This window comes from Cyanistes caeruleus, chromosome 4, assembly GCF_971803275.1.
Source record: "Cyanistes caeruleus chromosome 4, bCyaCae1.hap1.1, whole genome shotgun sequence".
Classification (NCBI taxonomy): Eukaryota; Metazoa; Chordata; class Aves; order Passeriformes; family Paridae; genus Cyanistes; species Cyanistes caeruleus.
In genome coordinates, this window is record NC_141704.1 from 38,464,903 (window position 1) to 38,491,434 (window position 26,532).

General features: G+C 39.0%; 1 protein-coding gene across 2 annotated transcripts; it reads right to left on the reverse strand.

Moving 5' to 3' along the window:
* On the reverse strand, nucleotides 1-26,524 carry NUDT4 (nudix hydrolase 4). 2 transcript variants are annotated; one of them, XM_086887761.1, is made up of 5 exons: nucleotides 26,179-26,524; nucleotides 12,621-12,731; nucleotides 7,113-7,157; nucleotides 4,548-4,635; nucleotides 1-3,567 (listed from the first exon to the last, which is right to left on the reverse strand). In XM_086887761.1, exons 1-5 carry the CDS (start codon nucleotides 26,275-26,277, stop codon nucleotides 3,365-3,367), a joined length of 546 nt encoding a protein of 181 aa, XP_086743887.1. In that variant the 5' UTR covers nucleotides 26,278-26,524; the 3' UTR covers nucleotides 1-3,364. The 2 variants fall into 2 exon arrangements, with proteins under 2 accessions (XP_086743887.1, XP_086743888.1); XM_086887762.1 differs by having other exon boundaries at nucleotides 4,548-4,632; nucleotides 26,179-26,522.
* Nucleotides 26,525-26,532: the final 8 nt, after the last annotated feature.

Here is a 26,532-nt window from a genome sequence, read left to right on the forward strand (position 1 = left end):
CACAGGACTAATTTAGATTTTATTCTGGTATTTCTCAAATATAAAAAGTCAAAATTCTTACATCAATCTTTAAAGAAAATCCATGCAAGCAGGTCAAAATGTTTACAACTTAATTCCCTTCCCACCCCCCTTCCTTTCAGTTTTCACTTCACAAATCATGCTGGTAAGTAAACCAAGTGTCTGCCCCTCATGTTTCTTTTCACAGCACATTGTTAACAGAACAATGCTAGGCTAAGTCAGGGGTGCAGTAAGCACCAAAATAAGGTTTTTCACTTGAACAGCCTCTCTGCAATACCTCAGGATTTCTTGTGTTTAAAAACATATCAATTTTGCTTAATTCTGGCTCCATGAGATTTTAAAATGATTTTAAGGCTCTTTTTCCTTTGATACCACCATAATGTAACTCATGAGAATCTCAAAACCTATCAGCTAGGAAAAGCAGCAGTATAAACTAGACTCTGACAATTGCAGATGACAACCTGTCTCTTCCCATTTTCCTCTGGAGAACCAAATCTGGATACATTGTACAGAATTTTTGGTGTGAGAAAAATCCCAATTTGCTTTGTTTGAAATAGGTTTGGCTCATCGAACTAGAGATTCATGTAAAAACAAAATGCTTCTAACATTAAAATTGATAGGTAGTAGAAAAAATTGTAGCCTTTGTATTCCCATTTTTACAACTCTTGCTGTTGGAGTTTAGTGTCAGGTTTCATTAGTACTGAAGCCACACTGCTGTCCCTTTACTACAGTTTTTCCCTGTAGCAAAACTGAAGTGTCTTCAGTTTACAGCTGCGATTCACTAAACATTTCTTTTTGAAAGGGAGTCAAAGCAATAGAGCTTCATTCTGAAGGTTGCATAGAGACTGAAGAGATTTATACAACAAATGCCATTTAAAAAAAAATAAAATAAAATCTGTCTGGCACTACTGAACAGCTCAAATGTGTGTGACCAAAAATATTTATAGGCAATCAACTCTGAGTTTGTTAGCAACAGTAATACTGTACATTTTACATTGTTATCAAATACATAATTCAAGAGTTACAAAATAAGATCATGCATTACCACTAAATTTCATACAAGCTTGGATTGATTTCATTCCAAGAATTTGAAATGGAGACAGCGGGTTTTTTTTAAATGAATAAAAACTCAAGTCTGGATTCTGTTTTAGCTTTCATGGATTTGATATAATCTTGTTACAAGAAAACCTATACAAGTTTGTTCAATTTAAATGTTAAAATAACTACTGAACAAAAAAAAATGAGCAGTAAAGTGATCAAAAAAGGGAGCTACATGATTCATTCTTTAAAAGGCAGCTTTGGAGCCAGAGGTACCCTTCCACACCATGAGTATGATTTTAACAAAGATCAGACATTCATTGTGCTCAAACTCATCTTCTCCTGTTTCACCAGGCAAAAGAGTTTAAAGTAGCGAGCTGAGCAAATGGTGTCCCAGTCTGGAACAGGTTCAGTGTCAAATAGGTGTACCCATGTGTGCATGACTGAAAGAGCAGTGCTCCTTCCTTCCCTGGCCTCCCACCTCACAGCTGAAAGGATGGGTAAGTTGTTGGCAATACTTCCACCTTTACATGCACCTGAACACTTGTGTGTTCTTTCCAGTTCTGGAAGTGACCTGGACTAGGAGCTAAGAGGGATGGAAAGCAGAGTCCTACCCACTCTTCCAGAAGTCTTCAGCTTTGTGGCTCACACCTCTTCTCAGTAGTATTTATGCCTCTTCAAAGAGAGCAGCAGATCATCTGTCTCCCTAGTCTCACTGCATTTACATATGGCACAAGATTGTTTTTCTAAGAGTAACTTGTGGCAACATTTTTTTTCCCTAAAAAAGTGTAACAGCACAAAAAAATTCATAGCAGCATTTTACACAATTTGTGTTAAAAAAGTAGAAGTTAACCATTTGTGTATTGAGTAACAAAAGGTTTAAATTACATTTATTTTCCATTTTACACTCACTATTTACTAGTTGGACTATTTACAAAGGTTCAAATGTTGTATAAGAGAATGAGCTTTTCCCAGAATAAACTTCACACGTGAGGTAGTAGTCTACCTCTACCTGTTTTGGCTGGATATAAAGGAGGTACAGGTGGGTTTAGATCCTAGAAAAAATACAGAAGTAGGATGTTCATGTGAATTAGATTGTGTTCTTGTAGAAGAAACCATGCACACACACATACAGAGAGAGTAATCCTATGGTAAAAACTTTAAGACCAACAGTAGATTTCGTTTTCATCTTCTTGAATGAAAAGCAGGAGAAATAATTAGAACAGGGAGGTCATCAGCTATACCTCATTTATTCCAACTATATTTTTACCAAGAGGCCAGCTTTTATTTGAAGAAGCTAAAATAATTGATGTTAAAACAGTAGAACTGAAGGATTTAAGAATTAACTTAAAATTGGGGGTTTCAGCACTCTTTCTAATATGACCAAGGAGTATTATTTCTGTACTGGTGTAGTAGGTACCCAAGCACTGGAGGCAGCACTACTGGCTCCTGCAGGGCAAGGCACCTCAACACAAACTTGCTAATGGACACCTCTGCAACCTAAGGGTGCCCCTGGTTAAGCCTTACTTTCCTCCAAACATTTTTAAATTGCAACACACTGCAGGAACAAAACACTTATTAAGGTTAAAAGGAAAAAAAAAAAAAAAAAAAAAGAGAGGAAGAAGGATCTACAATGCTTTTCACACAATTCTTCTGACAGTTCACCAGCTGACCAAGTGATGAAACAGAAGTCTAGTGGACAGTTTTGGTAGCTGCAAGACAAAGTTATTGTTCTTGCCCTAGTTATATGTTACATGAAGATTGCATAGGACAAGGCAACCTTTTGGATAATTGAGGCAAGCAGTGTTGGTATCCTTTGCTCTTGACAGGCCTGAATGTGGTTTAGTGCTTTATTGTAGTCACCCTTGTGCATCTCTGCCTTTGACACATCCATTTAACCCAAATACTGCCAGCTTAAGGTCTTAGCACTTTCATCTGTGGATACCAAGTAAGAGTTTAGTATAAGACTATTTGCTCAAGCTTTAACTACTGACAAAAACTCACAAGTTTTAAATAAGCTGAACACCACTGAGATGCATATTTTATTTTAGCAGATATGGAAATTTATAAATTTATATAGTCAAGTTTTGTTTTTAATGGCCTATTAAGGCATCTTTAAAAACTCCCTATATGGCTTTGGTTTGCTGAAATACTACTTTACATTGTTAAAAGAAAAACATGTTCAAATAAATTTGACATTATGACACATTCACATATTTCACTTAGACCTGACAGTTATACAGATGCCTACATGTGATCACAGATGTCTCCTGTTGTGATGACACGGATAAAAAGGTAATCCAAATGTTTATCTCACAGTAGAGGGCAACCCAGAAGTCTGTGCAGAAGTGACATATAAGGAGTTATTGTCTGGAAGAGGGGGAACCACAGAGTTTCCATTAGTGGGTGAACAGCTCAGTTTCAGTTTTTCCAAGTATTCTGCATGAACAGGCTTGTGACACTGAAGGACCTTGATTGCATCTTCTACTTTAAACCATTCTCTTTTCCTTCCTGAATGAGTACAATCCAGAAGAAAGAACAGAGTTATAAAATTTTAACAGCACAACTGGTTGCTATATAGTTACTCACTTTTTCTCAGTTCTTTGGAAGTTGAAGTTGTCAGGCAAAAGAGTGAACAAAAAGATCTTGAAAGAACTGATCAATGTAAGAGATTCACTCAAGCTTACTGAAGTGCAATTCATAATAAAGCCTTTCAGATAACTCTCTTGGAGCAAATACTGGACAGAAACTCATGTGACTCCTTATATACTCCAAAAGTCACATCTGGTCATTAGAGGAAAGTGTGATGTTATTTATATAACTTAGTACTGCATTGTCATGCCTAGCCAAAAACCAGTCTTTAGACTGAACATGCATGCACGAAGAATGGCTTGGTCTGATTTCAAAAGCCATGTTCCATACTCAAAATCTCCATATGCATCTGTATATGCAGTTACTTGTTTCAAGACTTTACTAAGATCAGCTTAAGATCATCTTTCTTTTACAAGTCAGTCCTCTAAAATTCAAAGTCTCTGAAAATACATATAGACAAGGTCAATGCTAGTACTGTTAAAAATGGAATTAATTCTATTTTTCACTTGGTTCTACAGCATTACAAGTACTGTGCTTGAACATATATAAACCACTTGTTTAAGATCAAAGACACTTTCAAAAACACCTTGGAGTATCAGTAAAACGTTCTACCTTTTATGGAAAAAACAAATTGGCAGTGTAGTATTTGACCTTTAAAAAGTTACAATGTTTATTCTGTCATAATGTTATAATAAGTAGAGCATTCTAAGAATAAGAGCAACACCACATTGGAAGTGACCCTAGATACGTGTGTATTGAAGTGTGCAAAAACAGCATCCCTTGACTTTTCCAAGAACAGAATTAGTATTGTCCCTGAATTATACCAATTGCTTCAGAAAAATGAAGTTTGTTTAAAACATTTTTAAGTGAGCACATAAGGACAGAGAATATTAACTTACCTATATTAACTGAATCCTCCCAGTCTTCCAGTATTTCTGTCACAGTAAGAACATAAACGTACGTCCTATGCTTCCGATCCTGGTTCTGCTTGAATATTAGAAGTACAAGTTTAAATTCTCATCTAAATAACTTACAGACCTACCACAACTACAAGATTAGAAATTACTTACCTCTAAAGGATAGTTGCCAGCAAGCCTGGCTTTTATTTTCACTAAACAAACATCTGTACTGATGAGACCCAAAATGATGGGAAAACAAAAGTTTTATTTGAAACAGCTGTTCTCTTTTACTAGACTAAAAAACCTGAACCAAACCAAAGACAGTACAAACAATGCAGAAGATTGTGAAGTTCTGACCAAAGTGTGTTCTTGGTCATCCAGCTAAATATTAGCAGTTGTCCACTAATACTGCCCTAAACAAGTACTACTAACTTATCTTTTACATATGTTATTAATTACCACAGTACACCACATTTGCTAAAACTGTTTCCACAAAGCATTTCCTGGATGAAAGGTCATTTAAAAAAACCCAAACACTTTTTGCAAGATGGAAACATTGCATCATGTGGCTGCGTCATCTACACAACGGCAATAAATGGCAATAAAGTTTCACTCTGTGAGAGAGGCAAATTAAATAGCCTATGCTTGCAATCATGACAAATGCAAAAATCATTGTCATCTGCTCATTCAGCAGGTTTGCCACGATGGCAGCACGCACCACCTGTTTAGAAGGCATGTGTTTTGCACAAGGCAGGTTAAACAGAGTCTGACAGAGGCATCTGCTCAAGGCAAGGCTGCAGCCAGTCCACACGAGGTTGGCATAGACATTACTCCTGCTACTTCAAAGCAGGCTAGTGGCAGTGTTTGAGGTGCTACCTGACCAGTCAGACCATCTTTCCCCTTGGAGAAGAGCTGAACTAACAAAACCAGGACCATCTACAATTACAACTATATTAAGAACTAAGATATGTTATGGCCTTGTGCCAATAACCTTTCCTACTTTTAACTTTGTTTCACTACAAGCTTAATACCGTTTTGAACTGTTGTGCTTTACTAGGAAATAAAAATTCTCCAGGAGTTCTTTGTCAGTATCACCATTAAACAGGATACATATATTTATAACACATATCCTTTCTGGTTGTATTTCTAGAACAAGAGGACTCAGCAGCAGAATTTATTTCCATCTTCTCTTAGTTCCACCCCCAGTGGCCCCCTCAATGGTACGAACAACAGTTTTTGGGGGCCTGTTTATAAACAAAAGTAGGGCCTTGATTTAAGTTAGAAGTAACCTAGAAATTGACACAACACCAATTCTTCTCTCTTTTGGTCTAGCTGCTGTAAATGGCTTCAGAAGAACATATACCTGAATTAGCAGTGAATTATCATGCTTTGCAGCCCCTGTCTTAAGCCAACAATATAAGTATCCTGGGATTTTTGGTCTGAGCTGGGAAATAGGGAATACTTTTGTAGATTGGCCAGCAGAATTAAAACACAGCCAAGTTGTTAATGTGTAGGACCATCCATACACATGATAGTTCTACTCAAACCCAAAATACATCAGAAAAATGTGAGTAGTGCTAACTACAAAGCTTCAGGTGCTACAGGAGCTTCTCTAATTAATTGTATCATGGCTTGCATACTTGACACAATAGGACACATGACAGGAAATCCCTGTCAGGAATCCACTATAAAAGCTGTGTGAAGGTTTGTACCTGAGAGTAAGGGACTTCCACTTAATATACAGCACAACAGAGGAACACTGGATGTATTAGGAGCTGAAAACTATTAAAACTACAGCCTGCTCCTGTCTAGAACCTAAGCAGAAATGGGCAACACCAAGACTAACATGGAGTTCCAGCTAGCATGTCCTCGCGCTGTCAGTAGATCAGAGTCTGATGTTTATGCTATCAAATAGATGTTTTGAATCACATAGTTTGCTAAAGGTTGGATTTATCTGTTATCCAAAGTGTTGACCTTTTTTTAATGAATCAAAGCCATAATGAGAATTCATATCCAGACTCATCAATTTACATGTATGAAAGTTGACAAAGTACTTCAGCAAAATCTAACCAAGAAGGAAATGTCAAAAGAGTGCCTCAAGAAAGGCTGGTGTAATGTTTCAGAACTCTATGAATGATTTGGTTTCTAAGTTTTTGGGGTTTTTTTTAACATCTAGGTATTGTCCAAGTACTAATTTAATATTTCCAGTAAGGGCCAAAAATGACCTGAGATTAGCTAAGCTGGCGAGAGCCTGGTGCTGGATAACACCATGGTGATGGGTTTGATCCCTCTACAAGACATTCACTTAAAAGTTGGACTTGATGATCTTTGTGGGTCCCTTCCAACTGAGAATATTCTGTGAAACTGGTATAAGTACTTCGAACTCTTCTTATTCAAATCTTTACACATCATGTAACACCTCCTAAAGTCCTGTCTAATGTAGCAGATCCAATAACTCTGCAAAATTATAGGTAGGTAATACTTTTGAACTTAAGTCTGATGTTGCAGCTTATCAGTTCTCACAAACAAACCATTGCTTTTAGAACTTAAAGGAAATAAGCTCACCTCAAATATCCCAAGTAGTCTGCCTAGCTTTCCCTTTACTCCAGCCTATAAAACAAACAGGAAAAAGTGTTAGCATTTGGTATTAATTTAAAAAGAATATAAAGTATCTGTATCATCATCCTACATCATACATACTCTTTCTTATTAGGGTTATTTAATTTTTAACTTAAGCTTTAATTAGAAAGTGCTGCACTAATTTTGGAGATTTTAAACTATAAGCATTAGAGTACAAAAGCTTGTTCTAATGAGTGGATCAAAGAATCCATAAATCTTTCAATGTTTCCATCCAGACCCAAATACTTTATCACTTACCACATCTATAGTGTACTGTATTTTATTAAATAGATAAATCATACCCAATACTGAAATAATCCAGGAAAATAGGAAGGACAAGAGAATTTCAAGTAGTATTAGAATTAATCTAAAGAAGCAGACATTGAAACTCCTGTGCTATTTTACACAGAAATTTAAGTACAAGTTTTCAAAATACAGTAACAAGTTAAACTGTAGATTGCACCGATCTTGCAGCATAATGACTTCATGTGTGCTGGTTTTCATATCAAAGTAGCTTTTGGCATGTAACATAAATCCCAAATTTATATCCCCAATTCTCTGCAGTTCTAAACTCTTTTTCTAGCTAGTACAATTACAAAAGGCTTTCAATTCAGAGTTTTACTCCAATATTTTAAAATAATCCCTGCATCAGCCCATGCTTTGTGATTTTTATCAATTCACAAAAGGTGGTCATTACTTTCAACTAAGACTGTAAGTCTTGCTTTTCCAGAAGTAATATATAGTGCCTCTTCCACAGGACATTGCTTACAATCATCCATTAATTCTAAACAAAACTCAGTCCATATGACTGATACATAAAGGCATATGTTGCCTACTAGCAGACAAAGCCATATTTAGATTGTTTTTGTCTTGTTGTATAACCAATATTTAAAATAGGGCTTCTTAGTGCTAAGATGACATTTTCTGATTTTCAGTCTCAAGCTTCTAGCCTTAGCCAAAGACAGTTACTGATGTCTTATGTCTTTATATAAAGGACCATATAGATCCTCATTACATTTTAATAAGTAACTCTGACAAATAACTGGGCAGGCTTTAGCAGTAAGTCTAATAAAAGTCTTACAAGTGGATGTTTTCTGTGACTTTTTAAAGAAAGCAGATGGCTGGTGTTATTTATTAAGCCATTTTGGTGAAGGAAGCCAAATCACATCCTGTGCAAAATCATCAAGGCATTTTGCTTGTCTAGAGCAAGAGCTAGAGCAAAAGTTAATGCAAAACTACATACAATATTCTGTGTGTCTGCTGTGATGGCCAAGATACCTGTTAGAGTTCATAAAGCCAAAATACACAACTGGACCTGATAGATAAGTAATTAAGCAGCACATTAATTAGGAAAGTGACAGGCCCTTATTTTGGGCTGGAAGAGTAAGCTGTGCCCAAGAGGCACTAAAGATTGCTTGTGCTTTGTACTGGGTAATGAAAAAGCACTTATTCACAAAAAAACAGCATGCTGAAGAAATGTTTAAGTTTTCCTGATCAGTCTTGATTTCCTCAGCATTACAGTATCACTTCAAGTGGGAGTTTGACAACTAACTAATATTTAACATGTGGCAAAACCACCATGACCAGCTAGGTTTACTGATACTGAATAGCATGCACAGAGTTTTGTCAACTTATTGGTATCCCATAGTCACAATGTGAATTTATCAATGTTACTCTAAGTGGAATTTACTTAACAGTTTCTCTTTTCTCCCTCCAAGCAAATCAATGTTTTATACAAATACACTTAGCTGAGTAATTGTGAATGAAACTATTAGAAGCACTCCATTACATCAAGTGTAAAAACTCCCCAAAGCTTGAAGTGAAGCTTTGATGCAACCAGATGTTGCTACATAGATGTGATTACTATAACTGATGTCTAATTATTCTCTACTCAAATATATATTTTTCCAAAATGCAGCATCATGCCTGCAGACAACAGTGTCTATAAGTGTAAGGCCATTTAAAGTTTCAGAGAAAACCCTGGAAAAACTCCAGCTTTCTTCCAACAAGCAAGCTGTTGAATGAAGTGCTACACTTCCCCAGAACAATTCTCTAAGGAAGTCTGAGTACTATGCAAATAGGACCTCAGATCTGAATCTTATGCATGTATTTTAGCATTAGTCTAAATCCAGCCACAAGAGAGAAAACTATCCACTTCATCCCACAATCAGTCTGGCCTGGAGGTCATTCCTGTTCGCAGTTGTGGAGGTACTGCAGTCCAGATGAGCGCCAGGCTCGCCTGTTTCCTGTAGATGGAGCAAGAGTCATGCTGCAGTTTAATTCCTAAGCTAACAGTCTACTAGGGCAGAAAGTTATTGAAGATCTGAGAGATTTGAGTTATTTGTAACTCAAAGTTAGTAAGTTAGTATTGTAGCCATTTTAATGGCTACACTCCTGAAACGGATGGTAGCAAGACTATTCCTGCCCCATATTTTTGCATAATTCTATAAAATGAAATGTTTGACTACATCTGCCTAATCTTTCAGCTGAGAGTGTGCTTTATTACTTTATTTTTGCAGTGTCTAATTCTAGCCTGTAGCACCCAATTATTTTTCAAATATTAAATGCCCATTGGTGCTAATTCCTCTATTTCCCAAGAGAAGTCTTAATTGATATTACTGCCATTTTCACAGTTGCAACAAATTCATCTTCAGGATCACCTCACTTCTCAGGAACTACAGCCACACAGGGCTAGGAGAGATTGCATATTTTCTCACAGACCTTTCAATACACTACTAAGACAAACAAAGCAAGAACCTCTTTTTTGTAAGATGGAGCAAGAAAAGGGAGGGAACAAGAAAAGTTCAGCCAAGTTCACTGAAGATTTCCATTTACAAGGCTGGGCATCATTGGCTTGCCACTCGTTTGTGTCATTTTTCTTTGAACAGTGCATGTGCAAACAACTTATTTTCATCTTTCATGCAATTAAAGACAAAGCTCCAAATTCATTAATGGAGTAGCTCCTCATTTAGATGAGGTTCAATACCCTTCTGGGACTGCTTTATACTGCAACTTCATTTTGGTATTCTATTTCCAGGTTTGTAAAAGTTTATTGTAGCTAAATAATTAAGGTAACTGTCAATTTCCTGTAACCTGTGAAGTGTCAGACAGCCTTAAATGAAACAGTAAATATTCAGTAGTGGTAAAAACCCATATCACTAACATGAACAAAAGTGAAGAATTAAAAAAACCCTGGAGGCATGTACACAGGCAGACTATGAAACAACTGCCATGTGCCTACATCTGATTACATGATGTTTTGAGTTGTAAAACAAAGATTCTAAATACACTACTACTGGTGTAGAAGTGAGGATATTTAAAGCCAGTGGGCTAGCAACACTTCTACCATTAATGAAGGCCATTGTAATTCCCACCACTAATTTACCCATTTTAATAAGTTATTAGTTTGTGCATGACCCAATACTGAAGGAACACATTTCAAACCAGCACCACTGTGCTTTCTTTGAAGTTTATTCATTCACAAAACTCTTAACAGTTCACTGTACTGTAACCAGCTTGCCAGGTGACCTTAGGATAAAAATAGAAAGGACATCTACCTTTAGAAAGGTCAGTATGAATTTCCATGGCTCAAACCCCTAAATACCACTCTTTTCTTTAAAAGTGGCACTTGGTGATCTCATGCAAGCATATAAGACTTAGCCGGTAGCTGAAGAATATTTTACTTTAAGACATGAGCTTTTAAGTCTGATCAGCTATACAAGCTACCATACCCCAGAAATTCTGAGGGAGTAGAACAAGTGTAGCCAAATTAGTTTTGCTTATTAAAGCCCCATGTCTGTGAAAACTCTTCATGCATTTGCAAGCACAGCTCAAAGCTGAACATGGCTGGAATTTTATACTCAAAAACATCATAAAAAGCATAGTCCCTTCAAGATCATCCATTCTTTACCACCAAAGAAAAAAACCCAAACATATGACTACAGTTTAGTCAGCTCTAATTTAACATGGAGATGAAACTTTACTATCCCTTATCTTGGACTATAGTCAGATCAGCAATTAAAATTACCAGTGTTCCTAAGAACACTGAGGAGAGGACTGTGCTTTTTAGTCCTACCCATGAATTCGTGACAGTGGGAAGACAAGACTTTCCCTAGAGGTGTTACTACTGCTTGGAAGCCTAAATCTTTGCTGACTCATTGCTAGAATCCAAACTCTTTGCTCCTTTCAAATGGACTGTACCCTGTGGCTGAGTACATCTTGTGTAGGTCAAAATGGGCTCCTCCAGCAAAACTGAACTCAGTCTGGAACACCTTTGATTCAGGGAGGCTTATTCATTCTCAAACCTTGCTGCAGGATGGCTCCTGAGGGCAGTGAACAGTGAACTAGCCTGTTCCCCAAGTAAAATGGGAGAAGGGTCACTGAATCACAGTTCACAGAAGATTTCATTTTGACACTGAATAGCAGACACTGTTCGGTGCAAGTCACATCTACATTAAGTTCTTAAGCCTCAACACCACAACAGAACCAGTCTTAAGGGTAAGCACCTTAAACCACCAAATAGCATGGCTAATAGAAAAATAGCTAATAGAAAAAAAAGTGTTACACATTCTAATCAGCAACATTTTTAGTGTGTTTTGGGAATAGCAAAATTGGACGAGAAAGCTTTTTAAGTCTAGTAGAAATCCTGTACTTCACTCACTCACCAGAATGCATCCAATTTACAAAGAATCTTAGACCTTGTACTTGAAAGTATTATATTTTGATTTTTCTTGCAGTTTTATTTGGTTTAGACATGGCTGTTAGATATTAAAGAAACACAATATTTTTGACAATTTCCCTAGGAAAAATAAATGGCAAATGAAACCCCATAATTCTGAACTTAGAATTTAAGTATTGTAGTATAGGAAAACTGCATGAATTCATCATGACTTAAAGCTCTGTTTTGCCTAGTCATAGGGCAGAGATAGAAAGGCAAACTATAACCATAGTGCTTTTTTTATAGATAAGCAGCCTTAAATGTATGAATTCTCAACAGCTCAGCTAGATCAGTTTCTAATCTGTTTAGTTTGGAATGCCCTCAAAGGTCTGTTGATTTCTTGTTCTTATGCAGTTACATGTTAATGGTTAGTTTACCTTCACTCTGTTCTAGAAGAGCTGCAAGTCAAACATTTTCTTCACAAACACAGCAATGTTACACTACTATAATATGTCATTTGGCATAAAGTCACAGTTTTACTTCCAGTACTTGTTTGTAAAGGCAGACAGAAACTAGCTATGAAATGAAAGAGTGCTGTGAAGAAGCTAAGTTAATTGGTTCACCTTACCACACTACACCCCAGTTCTAACACACAGAACTGCAGTTCTTTGAATTCCATAACCACAAAGGTCTCAGTCAAATAGTGGGTAAAGGAGGCATTCCCCTCTTCCTTCTTGGTTCCCATCTGAAGGCAACAGCAGCAAAGATCAACTGTATTTTTTACTTTGTTTAGTTACCTCTTCATACACCTCTCTCACAGCTGCTCCCCCTGGCTCTTCTTCTGGTTCCATTCCTCCACCCGGTACAATCCACTGATCTGGATATCGGCTACTGCTTACCAACAGCACCTATAAATAATTGCAAGTGACTTTTAAAATACAGCTCACAAGTCAGGAATCTCACTACTATCTGCTTTTTCATCAATGCACTTATTCACCAAGCCAGATGGATTCTAGACTTCAGAAACAAAATAGGCAAGTAGGAGTTGGAAAAAGAGAACAACAGTTAACATCCAATCTTTTTTATAAAACTAAGTCAAGACAATGTCATTGCAATCTCTTTGTACAAATGCTTTCATTGGATGCTTAGACACAATGTGGAAAATACAGAATAATGTGCACAGGAGTGAAGGCGTACAACAAAAATCTAATAACGGTATTTTCCAGAACTAAGGCTTCAAATTGTATAGATGGCAAAGCGTGAAAATCAAGACATTTTCATCACAGAAGTTAAACTAGTCTTTTAGAATGGCATCTTCTGGCTAAAAATAAGACTTTTGAAAATATTTCTAATTTTTAGTCAGAAACATTCTTCTTTTTAGTTATCAGAGTGTTATGTTAGCATGACATGCTTACACTATTGCATAACTAAAATGCAGGGAGAGTACTTCATTGGCCCTTGTCCAATTTGGTTTCTTTTAAACATTTACGTAAGAGGAAAAATAACAACACATTGAATTTGATTTCTAAATTTAACATTTTTTCCCAAGACACCTTAATTTCACTTAATTTGACTCTCAGCTGGTTCTGTCATGGATATACACCAACTCAAAATCCCCTGTCTATAGGGCCTGTCCTTCATAATATTCAGAGCAGAGATGTTGTCTACCTGTCCAGCTATGATACCTTGTATTCAGAGCAATTTTGCAGTAGAAGTTTATGAAAATAAGGCCTTGATTCAAGAGCACTTGGCAATAGGCAGTTTAACTTATATTTGAGACATGTCCCAGTTACTAAGACATGCTCAGTTATCTGTGTAGTAAAAGGCTTCCTATACTAGGCAATACTTACATAAACCCTACCCTGAAGTCAAAGGACAACTGTGGGGAGTAAAAGGGCAGGGTCAGTGCTCAAATCTTGAAAAGCAATCATAAGACTAGAACAAGAACCTCAAGTCTAAAGGTTATAGTTTTAACTGGTGCCAGACATCTGAAGTGACAGCCCCAGCCCTCACCTTTATGGACTTCAAACTTACCCCCGGTTGGGTTAAGTAGGAAAATGGCTCTCTGATGACAGCAACAGGGAAATTATTACCACTTATACTATGCCCCTTTGGCACTCATGGAAATAGGTTGTAGGTTCACCTACAGGAACTGGGAGTGTAATTCAGATGACTGCATACTTTGTGAATGCAACAATATGTGTGCATACTGAAGTGCACCTGGAAGAGCCTTATCAGACAAATACTGTCTTGCAATGTTTCTCTCATGTGCAGTCAAGATTAGTACAGTGGAGACTCCTTTATGGTAAGACTAATTTCCCCAAGGTTTTTTCCTATGCTAAGTAAAGAATACAGCAGAGACATCTTTTAGTACAGAAACATTGTTAGCATCTGATTGAAATGTTCATGTTTTCAGTCAACTCAAACATTCAGCTGTCTAAAAACCTAAAAATAGTCAGCAAAAGCAATAAATTTAGACACAAGTGCATCTCAATCTTTACAGCCAAAGGTTTTGGTATTTTAGGATTCTTTGACACTACCAGGAGATTCAGACCTTACACAGCCCTACTAAAAGTAATTTTAGAAAATATTTTTGAACACTTGGGTGGAGCACCTATATCACTACAAAGAACCACTTTAAGCAGTGCTTAGAGCAGTTGTAAAAATCAAGTTATGAATTCACTTCTGAGTTCCAGATACAAGCATTAAACATCTTTTTCTGCTGCTGAAGCTAGCACTCAATCCAGTCATGTGAAAGCTAGCAACAATAATGAACAAAAGGATGATTATCATTAAATCATTCCCATCAAGGTAGAACAATTTAAAATCAGCATTCATTGCTTAGTTAAGGCTAAGCATAAAACTCTTAATTACTACTAAGGTTGCTCATTCTGGCAGTGCAGTGTAAAGCCAGGATTTTTTTATGCCTTTATATACAGTAATTGACTATTGCTAATCTGATCAATAGACTATTAAGCTGGGCTTGTACATATATTAGCTTTAAATTACCCTTTTAAAAAGCAGAAACAAATACATCTAGCAAGTAAACAACATTAAAATACATTAACTCTTGTAGATAGGCTTTACAGCTATATATACAATAAACTCCCAAACATTACAGCCTGGGAATTCATTTTAGCAACTACCCAAACAAACAGCCACTAACCCTGTAACTGAAGCATTTTCTCAAACATCTTTCTTTCTATGCTTTATTCTCCTATGATCCTACTGCTTTCACAGTCTGAATCCAAGGCATCACAACTAAGTTATATCTCTGAGATCCTCAGATGCATAATTTTTTTACCCATTAACACATGAAGCCACATGGTCATGAAGCATCCATCCTGGGGTAATGCTATCAAAGCCATACTTGGTGTTAATCAGATTCAACAAACAACAAGACCTGATAGCTGGGAGTTGCAGGATTGTGTATTAAGGCTGAAAAGCATTCCACAGATGTTTTCAGCCATAGCATCAAGCAGTCTTCCATGTTTTTGTTGTTTTGTATGTTGTTTTGCATTCTATGTAGTTTGGAGGTGTTTTCATCTGTAAGCGGCTAGAAGATACATTCTCCAGTACCTAAATGATGAGGCTGAAAATATAAATGTCATTTAACTGTGAAGACACCAAAAAGCTGTGCTTGGTTAACACTGTACTCACATGCCAAGAAAGGTGCAAAAATCAGCAGCAAAAATGCAGCAATTCACCTTTAGAAGATAATCAAACTAGGAGAAATGTGATCTAGACTGTCTGGACATCCAGTCTTTTCTGAGGAGGCTCACAGTCAAGCAGATTACAATAGTCTACTGGAAAAGACTGCAGAATCTCACACACCTGTATTTTTTTTCTGGCTTACGCACACCAAATTTTACACCATAACCCCATTAGGCTCGGAAGAAAACCAGCAAAAGTATGGCCTATGCAAAGAAGTCTGTCCTGTATCCCCAGATGCAGAGAAAGTAATAAGATTTGAGTTGTATTACTTGCTAGCAATCACTGCCTTTCCTATGTCTCTGACTAAGACTTAGTGTTGATAGCTCTTGTTCAAAAAAGGTAGAGTACTGCAGTGAAATCTGCTCTTCTAGTTATAAAGCTAAGTTTATCTTAGACTAAGGTAAAGATACCATAATGCTGCCAAGTGAAGAAGTGAAGCTGCAAAGTTCAGCTAAGAGGAAACAAAAGAAAAATTCTTCCATTAAGTGTTACCAGCCAAGTTTCACCTCACTTCCAAGTCCAGGAATAGCAATGACCTTTGAGTGTAGAGAGGAGGAGAAACTGTTAGCCAGCCTGCTTGCAATAAGCACCTATCAATACATGTAACAACAATATGGTTAACCAAAAAGATTATTACAGGGCAGGTGGCATTATGGGACTTGCTCACTATAAATGCTAAGCTTGCAGACAAACAAAATTTCTAAAGATGCTGAAGTTTTGGCCTCTTTAGTGTTCTCAAGTCAAAAACACTCATGAAACAGTAGCCATTTATTCCAGAAGACCAAAATGGCAACAGCTCAGAGCAATACAAATTACAGCCCCAAGCTATTAATCTTGTTATTTTTTTCATATTAAGCACTAGAGAGTTAGAAAATGGTATAAGATTATATAAAATCTCATTGTTTTCCATCTTTTTTAACTGAAGGACATTATACCTTACCAAAAGAATTTACATACAAAAGCAAGAATAAAGTTTAAATTAGCTAGAGCAAGCCCCCTCAGCTGGATTCTTTAGACTTCAAAACAAAGCCATCCCTAACTTGAAGGAAAGACCGTTGAAAATATACCATTCCAATTTCACAATAATTATTTGTTATCAGATGACTAAGTTCTCTGTTCCCAGCCTAATCCCATCTATTCCTGTCTTCCCCACTGCCATTTTCTCCCCTCTCATCACTCCCACTACTCCAGCAGCTGTGTCCAACTTGATGCTTGAATTACCTGTTGGAGATCACCAAGTCTGCCCTTCTTTACAGCCAAGCTAGCAGTTAAAAGAAGCAATATCCTAGAGAAAAGGGATCAACCCCTCACTCCCAAAAGAGCGCTGAGCATGTGTGACTCTGCTGCAAAGAATACCATGTTGCTCAGGTGTACTGCTCGGAAGACAGGTGTGTGCAAGACAAAGGATTCGGCTCCCAAACTCTACTAGCACAAGAACACACAAATAATTTCAGAAGATTTACACTGATCAGAGTATAGAAAAGATCATTAAGGCATTAAGATGTACCTTTCAGACACAAAACAGTGTCAAATGCTGTTAAATGTACTGCATATTTTCATAGGCTTCAGAAACATTTAAAGGATAAAAAATCCAAGTCTACTTTGAGAAAAAAGACAGGAGCCGTTCTGATGGAGGTGAATGTAATATAGTTTAACACACTCAATATGGAAACTCGGCCAACATGGTTGGTCTGCTAAAGTTACAAGCACCCTAAAGAGTCTGAAAGATAGTTTAATCCTAATACAGTCAAAAGGGTCAGACAAGCCCAATGATTTGTTTAAAACCAGCCAAAAACAGATGCTCAGGGAAGAATACAAACAGTGTTTTATTATTCCCTAACACTTTGGACTTCCCATTGTTTTCAGCTCAGGAGCATCCTTAAGAGCACTAGGGAACAAATTTGAATGCTGCAACACTATTGAGAAGCAAGGAAAAGCATCTCTTACAAACACTGGTTCATATTTGAAGAATTAACTGTATATTTTTTTAGGCAAAAGCACAGAGAGCATATGTCAGCCTGGTACTGTAGTTAAGAGCTTTACTTTATCTACCACTTTTTTTTTTCTATTTTAAGAATCACTGTCTCATCTTAGTAGTTCTGAAACAGTTTCTCAGCTCCCCTATAGGTTAACATGGTATCCTTGTCCTAGAATGCCATTGCCTTTTTTTTGGACTGCAGAAGGTTGGAAAATTAAGCTCTAAATCTTGCCATAGCAATGCTACACAGGCAGCATTTAGTAAGGAACATTTGCTTTCCTGAAAAGATTCTCAGTAGAGTGACTGCTTATAGTCCTCATTTGTTACTGCAATAATTTCCAAAATTACTTTCTTTTTTAAACACAGAGAAATAACATGCACAAAGTTAGTAAAGTAGTAACAAAACCTTAGGATCAGACTTGACAGCATTTTAGGAATTAATTAAAGTCAAGGCTGCAACACCCTTACCTTCCCCCTAACAGTGGGATAATGAGTTCAGGAAGGTGATCTGGATGAAAGCAGATTCCCCATGAAAGCTTAGTGTCCAGCCTGCACACACAGCACCCATTAGGACATGGCCATTCAAGGGGCAGCGCTGCACAAGCTGGGGCAGAAAGGCACCATGGAAACCTCCTCATTTCACAGCAGCCTATACCAACTCAAGAACCTCCAGCCAAGCACTTTAAAGACAATAGACTGAAAAGCAGTCCCCAGCTATGACAGAGGTTAAAAAGATGTTCAGTGGGGAGCCAGCACAATGGCAGAAGAATGGTTAACTAGCAGTACAATGCTCATTAATTTCAGCACAAATCTTGAATGCATCTCAGAAAACTGGGTTCTGTCTACACAATATATTAAAGTCTGAAATATTCTCCCAACTTTAAGATCACTTTTCAAAGCAGCAACACAGCACTTGGCTATCAGTCAGTGCTACTTCATCCCCGTTCTGAAGATGAACAGTAAAGATATATGGATATAACTTTGTAATACTTCGAAATTAGACCTGGAAACTATTTTTCCTTTGAGACCTTCTGACTTTAAGGCTATATGGCAATAAGGAGAGATGCATCAGACTTTTTCAGAAGAAGTTTTGCTGTTGACTTGCTATTACAGCTATAATATTTTATAAATTTTATTTCACATTAAATTCAAATATTTGGCTAACATGTTATAGTGATACAGAATTTGAGTATCTTCCTCTGGCTATTTAAAACACTTCATTTTGTTCTTTGGCTAAAGTGTTCATATCAGGAATAGAACAGCACTGTACTACTATGGCATGACAGAGCACATTTTCTCACATAAAGTGACTCAAGTCACCTGTAGCATTTGATCTCCCCCAAAGCTTTAGCATGCTTTGGAGAAACAGATGTTACAGGTCTCACACAGTGATGAAGGGTGCAGATCTTGCACTCAGACATATGACAAAAGCAGATTCCTGGCTGAAAAAAAAAACCCTGCAAACAAACAAGAAACTTCCCATAAGTGCCTATAAAAGAAGTTTTACTTCTCACGCTGGGCCAGTTCCCCAATCCACTTCACATCACAACCTCCTTCCCCTCATGCTTGCTAATGCAGACCCAGGGAGAAACCACAACTTCAGGTAGCAGGGGAAGAGCAAAATTAATATTGCTGCCCATTTCTTTTTAACTTGAAACCTCGGCCTAATCTCAAGCAGAGCTAGGCTTTACTGGTTACTCAGCAACATAATCTGTTTGACTAAGGGATCAGCTTCCAAGCACTTGTCAGAAACAGGAGCTCCAAGCCTTTGAGGGCTGCTCAGTCACAGGTAAAGATTTGCCAAGGTTATTTCTTGACAAATACCAGTTACCTTGTAGTCTTGTCCATCTTTGAGATAGATCTTTGGAGACAAAAGTATTTACATTTGTAGCACTGCTTCACACAAGGGCTTAAGCACTAAATCAAAAAGCCACTGAATTAAAGCAAGCTTTTCAAGAGTTCTACAAACAAGACTGGAAAAATATACACATAACCTACAGTCTGTGAACTCACAAATCTATAAGAGATGTTTAAAAACAGCCATGTCTACAAACCCTAGCTGGAGATAAGAACACACATATGTGTGTGTGTATATAGGCATATATATATCTAGCCAAGATATTAATACGTTTCTGAAGAAGTCTACCATTATGCTGTTTCACAGTAGCTTGGGAGTTCTGAGCACCACTGAGTTAACTGAAGCAATTCAAATAGAAACTTTGCCACCAGCTTAAATCCCAAGTAAACTTAGGATGGTACAAGTAAGCTAAAAAAAGTATTTTTTTCAAGTATCTTAGCACAAATATAACTAGTTAAAAAAGACAGCATCTTCTAAACAGGGCAAAAAGAGCTTTGTTATAGGACATCTTAGCCTGATGTCATCAACCCTACAGTCATATTTCCTTCTCCCCTCAGCCCACTTTGAGCAACTGTCAACCCCATTAAACAAATCCATATGATAAAGAAAAGTAATACCGTAGGTATGGGGAAAAAATAATTGAGGATTCAAAATAATAAAAAAAAAAACACCTCACAGTTGACTGATGTCAGTATCTGAAGACTTACGAATGAAAACTGAAGATTTCTGCCATGGTGAACAGCTGAATTCCCACAGCCTCACTAAACCTGCAGGCTTCCACTGTTAGCAAGTAGTTGGAATTTGTCAGAAAATATTGCAGCATGAAAACAAGGTGCATATGTCATGCCTGTAGAAAACTGCTTTTCTGTGGACATAATAAGCACACCAGTGTCTTGTATCGCGAGTTGGTTACCTGACATAAATCCTACCACAACAACCTAACATTCAATTTTTCTTAATATTAACACAAGCTTTAACCCCACATGAACCTGCAGGGATACACTATAAGCAAACACTGCCTCTGTAGATACATCATTAAGAGCCATTTTGGAAGCTGCTTATAGGTCTTGATTTTTCAAGCTATACCTTTTCTACAACATGCAGATCATAGATTCATAGAATGGTTTGGGGTGAAAGGGACCTTAAAAGATCATCTGGTAGTTCCAGCCCTGCCGACACAGGCAGGAACACCTTCCACTAGACCAGATTGCTCATCCAACCTGGCTGATAATGTCCAAATGTCAAGAAAATGCTGAGGAAAAGCTAAGGCAGCAATTATCCCATGTTAATTACTCTTCCTGTCCATTAGGAGGGCAGAGACATGAAACAGAAAAAAATAAAAGCCCCAGCATGCTTGAAAGTCCATAGTGAAATGTGTATTCTCTGGCATTTGAAACATGCCTATATTTTATCAGACCATCATAACACATGGTAGGTAACCCATACCACTATGGAGCCCCTGCCAGCCTTAAATAACACGCCATGTTCATACCCCAAGTTATCTGAAAGCACACATTATTTGTGTGTTTATGCCCGAGAGCTCTACACTGAAGGATAATGAAACCAAATGAAAAATTCCATGTCAAGTATGGAATATTTTTCATGACTGTGCAAGTTTATTTACAGTAATTCCTAGAACACCTCATTTTGCCAGGGTAGCCAGGTGATACTTCTGGGGCCTGGTTTTATAGATCAGGTTGCATAACAAAAGATCTTTCTGGCTTTCAGACCATTTAGACCAACACACATAAAAATAACATTTTATGCTTTCCTTTAATAAAACCATTGCTAATATGAAGCAAGAGCTGTACAAAACTGAGGAGCACTATTTTTTTTTTTTTTAAATGATGAAACTGTGACCACTGTAACAACACATAAAACCCCCACACTTTATCTTGGCATTCTACAAGCAAATAAATAGTTATTAAATCAGACCAAAAAGGAGCTATAAGACTAGGAGCTTATAATTTTTAAGTCAAGAATAAGATAGTTGACACGCAAGTGTATGCCCTGCTACAGAGGGGGGGAACAAAAAAATAAATCTACATATCCTGTAGGTGTGTAGCAATACATTTGTTATATTGCTCACTACTGTCCTCACTACTGTCTCAATATTAAAAAAATCTCCCATCTGCTTGCATCTCATGTACAAGGCTGAACAACAAAGGCAAAATTAAAAATTGAAAAGCTTGAAGCCTTTTTTTGCATATGAAACTATTTTAGGTCTGCCACTAGCAACTGCTGGCTGAACACTAAAGTAGGGCTTTCAGTACCATATTTGATTACATAAAGCACTGTTACAGATGCCAAAGTAATTAGAATGCACTCAAAGTTTATATTCAAGATACTTAAAAATAACTGCTCATTTATTTGTATAAGATGTAGTTGATGGAAAAAAAATTAAATTAGGTTTTAAAATTATTTCAGTTACTCAAATTGGTACAAAATTTATGTTTATTACTATTTGCTCTTGCTGCTTTAAAGGCGTGCCTTGTTCTCTGCACTGAAAAGTAAGAATTTCCTTGCCTACCCTCTGCCCAGACCCTAAGACAGGAGGATTTTTATGTAAAACTACTATTTGCAGAACACTGAATGCATAAACAATTCCAACCTGTGGAAGCTGTCGGTCCTCACCGTACCAAGCGGTCTCTCCTGCAGGCTTATTCTAAAGCTGCCATCCACTCCTAGTTGCTCAAGAGAAACTTGCATTTCCCCATAGACAAATCTACCAGCCCATCCCTGCCTGCTGAATACCATCAGCTTTTTTGCACACACCTACCAGCTTCTTGTTTGTTCAAAGCAAAAAGGCTGCACCCCCCTCCACACACTGCATGCCCACATAGCCTTGCTTCATTTTCTTAATGGGATTTCTCCCTGCAATTACTGGTTAGTTTCCTTAACGAACAAAAGGAACCAGCACTTCAGCTCGTATCCAGCCATCTTGCTGCCTCTTCAGCCTAAATGACAGCACTGAGACCAAAATAGGCAACACTTTAATGACAACAGTCTAAGGGACCAACAGCTTTAACAGCCAAAAAAACACCAAAGCTACTGGGCATCTTACTTAGCTGTTTGGGCTTCCTCCTTTTTAAAGGATTTTTCTTTTAAAATCATATACTATGACAGCATAAACCAAAATGGACTATATAGCACTAAATAGTTCTGTGTGGAGGCACTTGAAGATGAAGAAACATGGATTTTCACAGTGGTGCAGCTGAACAATCATCAGTCATCTCAGGTACCTGTTTTCAGCTGCAATATCAGCTCTCGCAGCAGAAGCTTTTGACAGGTTGCAGGACTGCAGGGAAGCCCAGTTTGTGGCCTGTAACACTCAAGAGAACTGACTCAACACTTTTAAGCCTGGCAACAAGGACTGGCAAGTCTGGCAGTAAGTCTAATTAGCCTGGGCGCTGTAGCTGGGAAGTAGTAGTTCAGCATCTGTATTTCAAACCGCATACAGGAACCACCAGGCTGAATTTTGCCTCAGCAGTATCCTACAGCACACCTATGTTTCAAATTGAGAAACAAGGAAGCAAACTGAAACCCAATGTAAATAGTTGTGTAATTGTATTAAAATAAATAGATGTATAATGAAATGTAAGGGATGGGTTGGACTAGTCTTTTTCTGTCAAGATGTTACTTCACTACACATAAAACTCAGCTGTAACATCAACAAGGCTACAAAGGTAGTATAAGAAGTGCAGTGTGGTTAAGAAGTCGACCAGGAAGCCATAACAAGCAGATTTTGCTAGATCAACAACAGAGATACAAAATGTTTTCGTGACTTGCCCAATTTTTGTCAATGGGTACAAAAAGCTGTTACTGAAAATGCCTAAGTCTTTAGTTGAGAGGCAGAGTCCAGAAGTCATGATATTGACAGGGGACATCACATGAAGTTGCAGAAGAAGGACCACCTTCAAGTGAAAACACTGCTGTGGATTTCTGGTACAAGCTGAGAGTTCATGAAGTGGCAACAAGTTAAGAGATGTAGACATCACCAGTAAATGCAAGATGACTACACAACAGCTTTACAATCACGATATAAATGGATCTTGTTACATCTTTTCTAGTATTGCTAGAGAAGTGTTAGTAACCTTTTACACACCACAGCATGACCCCATCTAAAGGAACCACAAGTGTCACCCACATTAAAAAATACATTCACCAAACAGAAGGAGATGCAAGACCTACCATGATGAACAAAAGAGAAAACTGTTTTTAAGAGAAGATGATTAAAGACTTCAAGTTCATAAGAAAAGCTAAGAAAGGAATGACTGCTGTTTAGATATGTCAGAAAGCTAAGTGCAAGAAAGAAGGAACAAAAGCTTAAGCTCAGCTATAACTGGCTAGGGACTAGCCTTCTGGACAGTCAGAATGGAAGTAGAAAAAAAAAAAAAGATTAATCCTAAGATTTGTATCACAAGATTGTTATAGCTACTCATTCCTCAAGATAGACCCTAATCAGATAAAAAGTAGAACAAATTTAGTCTTGCAGACAGCATCTCATAAAAAAAAAAAAAAAGTTGCGAATTGGATTTCTTGCTTTTAAGGCTCCTAAAAATAAATGTATTACTAAAAATTGTTTTCAGTTGTTGGTTCTATTTTCTCGACTCCGATGTTGAGCAACTCTTTGCTTATCCTATAAGTCAAAATAACTATGAAAACTATTCTATCCTGTAGTTCTCCTCCACCCTCACCTCCCAACAGCTTCTACAGAAGTCTCCTGTTTCCTTCTTCTCCAGTAATTCAGGTACCACACCCTCGTGCACCTTCCCTGCAGAAGCTGCCCGACACTTAAACACCCTGGAGATGTAGCTTGGCTGCAAATTGATGCTGCAATCTCTAGAGACTTAGAAAAGAAACATGAAGACATTCACATGGAGTAGACCAACACAGAAACTACCAGGACAACACTGTTCAAGAAGACAGAGGCAAGCATCAAACACCTAATTTGGGGAACATGGCAGGTGATTGGAGTTAATCACAAACAGTCAGGCATTAAACTTCTAAGGAATAGATTCTGTTCTGATACAGAAGAAACTGACACTTGGGAACCAGCTCCTAAGCAAGTTCAAGCTGTTGGCACTGCTTTCCTGGAAATAACTTGTCAGAAAACAATTTTAACTGTTTCCACACACATAATCTATGTCCAAAATCTGATCTGATGTTCTCCCACTCATTTCAGCCTCAAATATGTCTACCTGCATGATGCCAAGGCCGAGCCTCATCCCAGCAATACAGGTACTCCATCCAGAATACCACAAAGGACTGCAGTGCAATAATGGTCAGTACCCTTATTCTTACACAGCCCAGTGAAGCTGCTACTATCACCCTTAGCCTCAAAGCATATTATTACACACAAACAATATTCTGAAGCAGCCAGTGATCTCATTGGATGCAAGACTGAAAGAGAATGACAAGAAGTTGTACCAGGAAATGAAGAATGAATGGAAATCACTGACAAAGGTGACCCTAACAATGAATTTCCAACTACAGTTGATGCAAAAAGCCATAACAGTGGCTCAGGTGTTCAAACCACATACAAGTCTAAGCTGGAGTAGCATCCGAAACTAAATATTAAAGTCACATAAAGTGGTGAAGTATGTTGGAGTGTCAGAGACCAGGAAAAGCTATAAGCCAAGAAAAAAGCTGTAACAAGACCTTGCAAGATTTCTGCTGGGTGCCTTTCTCTTTTATACTCGTCAACACGGCCCCAAGGCTGTATTTATACCACATAGGAAATAATTTTTTTGTTTAAACCCAAGTGCCTGTATTTTGAAATCAGGCCTCTTCCAACCGAATTATATTTACCTAGTATATGTTCAAGAAAGACATTCGCTGTACTGGCAGCTCGGGAAGGGTACCAGCATCTTCTAACTTACAGAAAAAGGCAGGAAAAAACCCCCACACACTAACGTTTATAGTAATTTCATGACTATTAAACAAGAAAATAAAACCAGAAATCGCAGAAGGGTATGTTTCCAGCCCGACACCATCTATAAAGGCATTGTGCAATGAATCCATCAGTCGAGCTGCCAGATAACGGGCTGTGCCATTGACCTTGGCTCGGAACACGGGACAACTTTGTTGCCACCTCCCGACTCCGCTGCAACATAAAATTTCGGGTGAGCGCTGCCCGCTACAACAACTCTCCCTCTCCCGACCTCGTTCACAAAATATTTCTAAGCCCCATTTTTCTCTCTCTGTGGGAAAACCAGGTGTCACATGCACAGGTTTTTGTTTGTTTTTTTTTTATCGCCCAAGCGGGGCAGGAGGTTCTCCTGCAGGGTGACACACCAGCCCTGCCCTCCACGCGCCATTATACATTAACCGGTTTTCCGCGTGTTACGGGCACACAGGAGATAAGCCTGGAGTTCCAGTCGGTGTCCTGGCCCATCCCGCCCCGCCCTGGGAGCCGAGTCTCCCTCTCGCTCCTCTCCGCCGAGGGGCGCCGGGGCCGCGCACAAAGGCGGCGCCGCGCACGTGGGCGCGCACCCCGCCGCCCCAAGATGGTGGGCGAGAGGCGCGCCCGCCCCGCCCCCGGCACCGCTCGGACCGGCACAGCCCGGGGGCCGCCCGCCACCGGCTCCGGCCGGCCGGCACCGCGCGGCCTCACCGTGCCGCCCCTGCCGGCTCTCGGGGCGGCGGGAGCCCCGGCGCGGCTGTGCGCACTGGGGGTGTCCCCCGGGAGGCGCCCGTGCCCCGCGGCCAGACAAAGGGATGCGGCAGCGGCGGGGCCGGCGGAACGGGAACCTCGGCCGGGCCGAGCGCGGCGCCTCCCGCCCCACGTGCTCGGCGGGCTCACCTCGTCCTCCCGCTCGCTGCGGAAGCACAGGCACGCCGCCCGTTTCTTGTAGCCCTCCCGGTCGTACGTCCGCGTCTGGTTCGGCTTGAATTTCATCATAGAGGCGGTGACACGCCGGTTGCTCCCGGCCGCCGCTGCCGCCGCCACGGCTCCTCTCTGTGAGCGCCGCCGCCGCGCCCCTGGGACACCGGCGCGGGGCCCCCGCTCGGGAGCGGGGCCGGAGGAAGGCCAGTCCCCGCCGCTGTCACAACAGCGCCGCGCCGCCTCTGCCGCTGGTGCCGCCGCCCCGGGAGTTGCGCCGCGCCATGGAGGCTCTCCCGGCGCCCCGAGCCGCCGCCGCCGCCCGCCCGCGGC

Excerpts from the sequence above, each read along its gene's own strand:
- NUDT4 (XM_086887761.1), bottom strand. The coding sequence starts at position 26,277 with ATGATGAAATTCAAGCCGAACCAGACGCGGACGTACGACCGGGAGGGC. Across the intron at positions 12,732-26,178 it reads GCAGCGAGCGGGAGGACGAG|GTGCTGTTGGTAAGCAGTAG; the intron begins GTGAGCCCGCCG and ends AATTATTTATAG. Across the intron at positions 3,568-4,547 it reads GGAGGATTCAGTTAATATAG|GAAGGAAAAGAGAATGGTTT; the intron begins GTAAGTTAATAT and ends GTACTCATTCAG.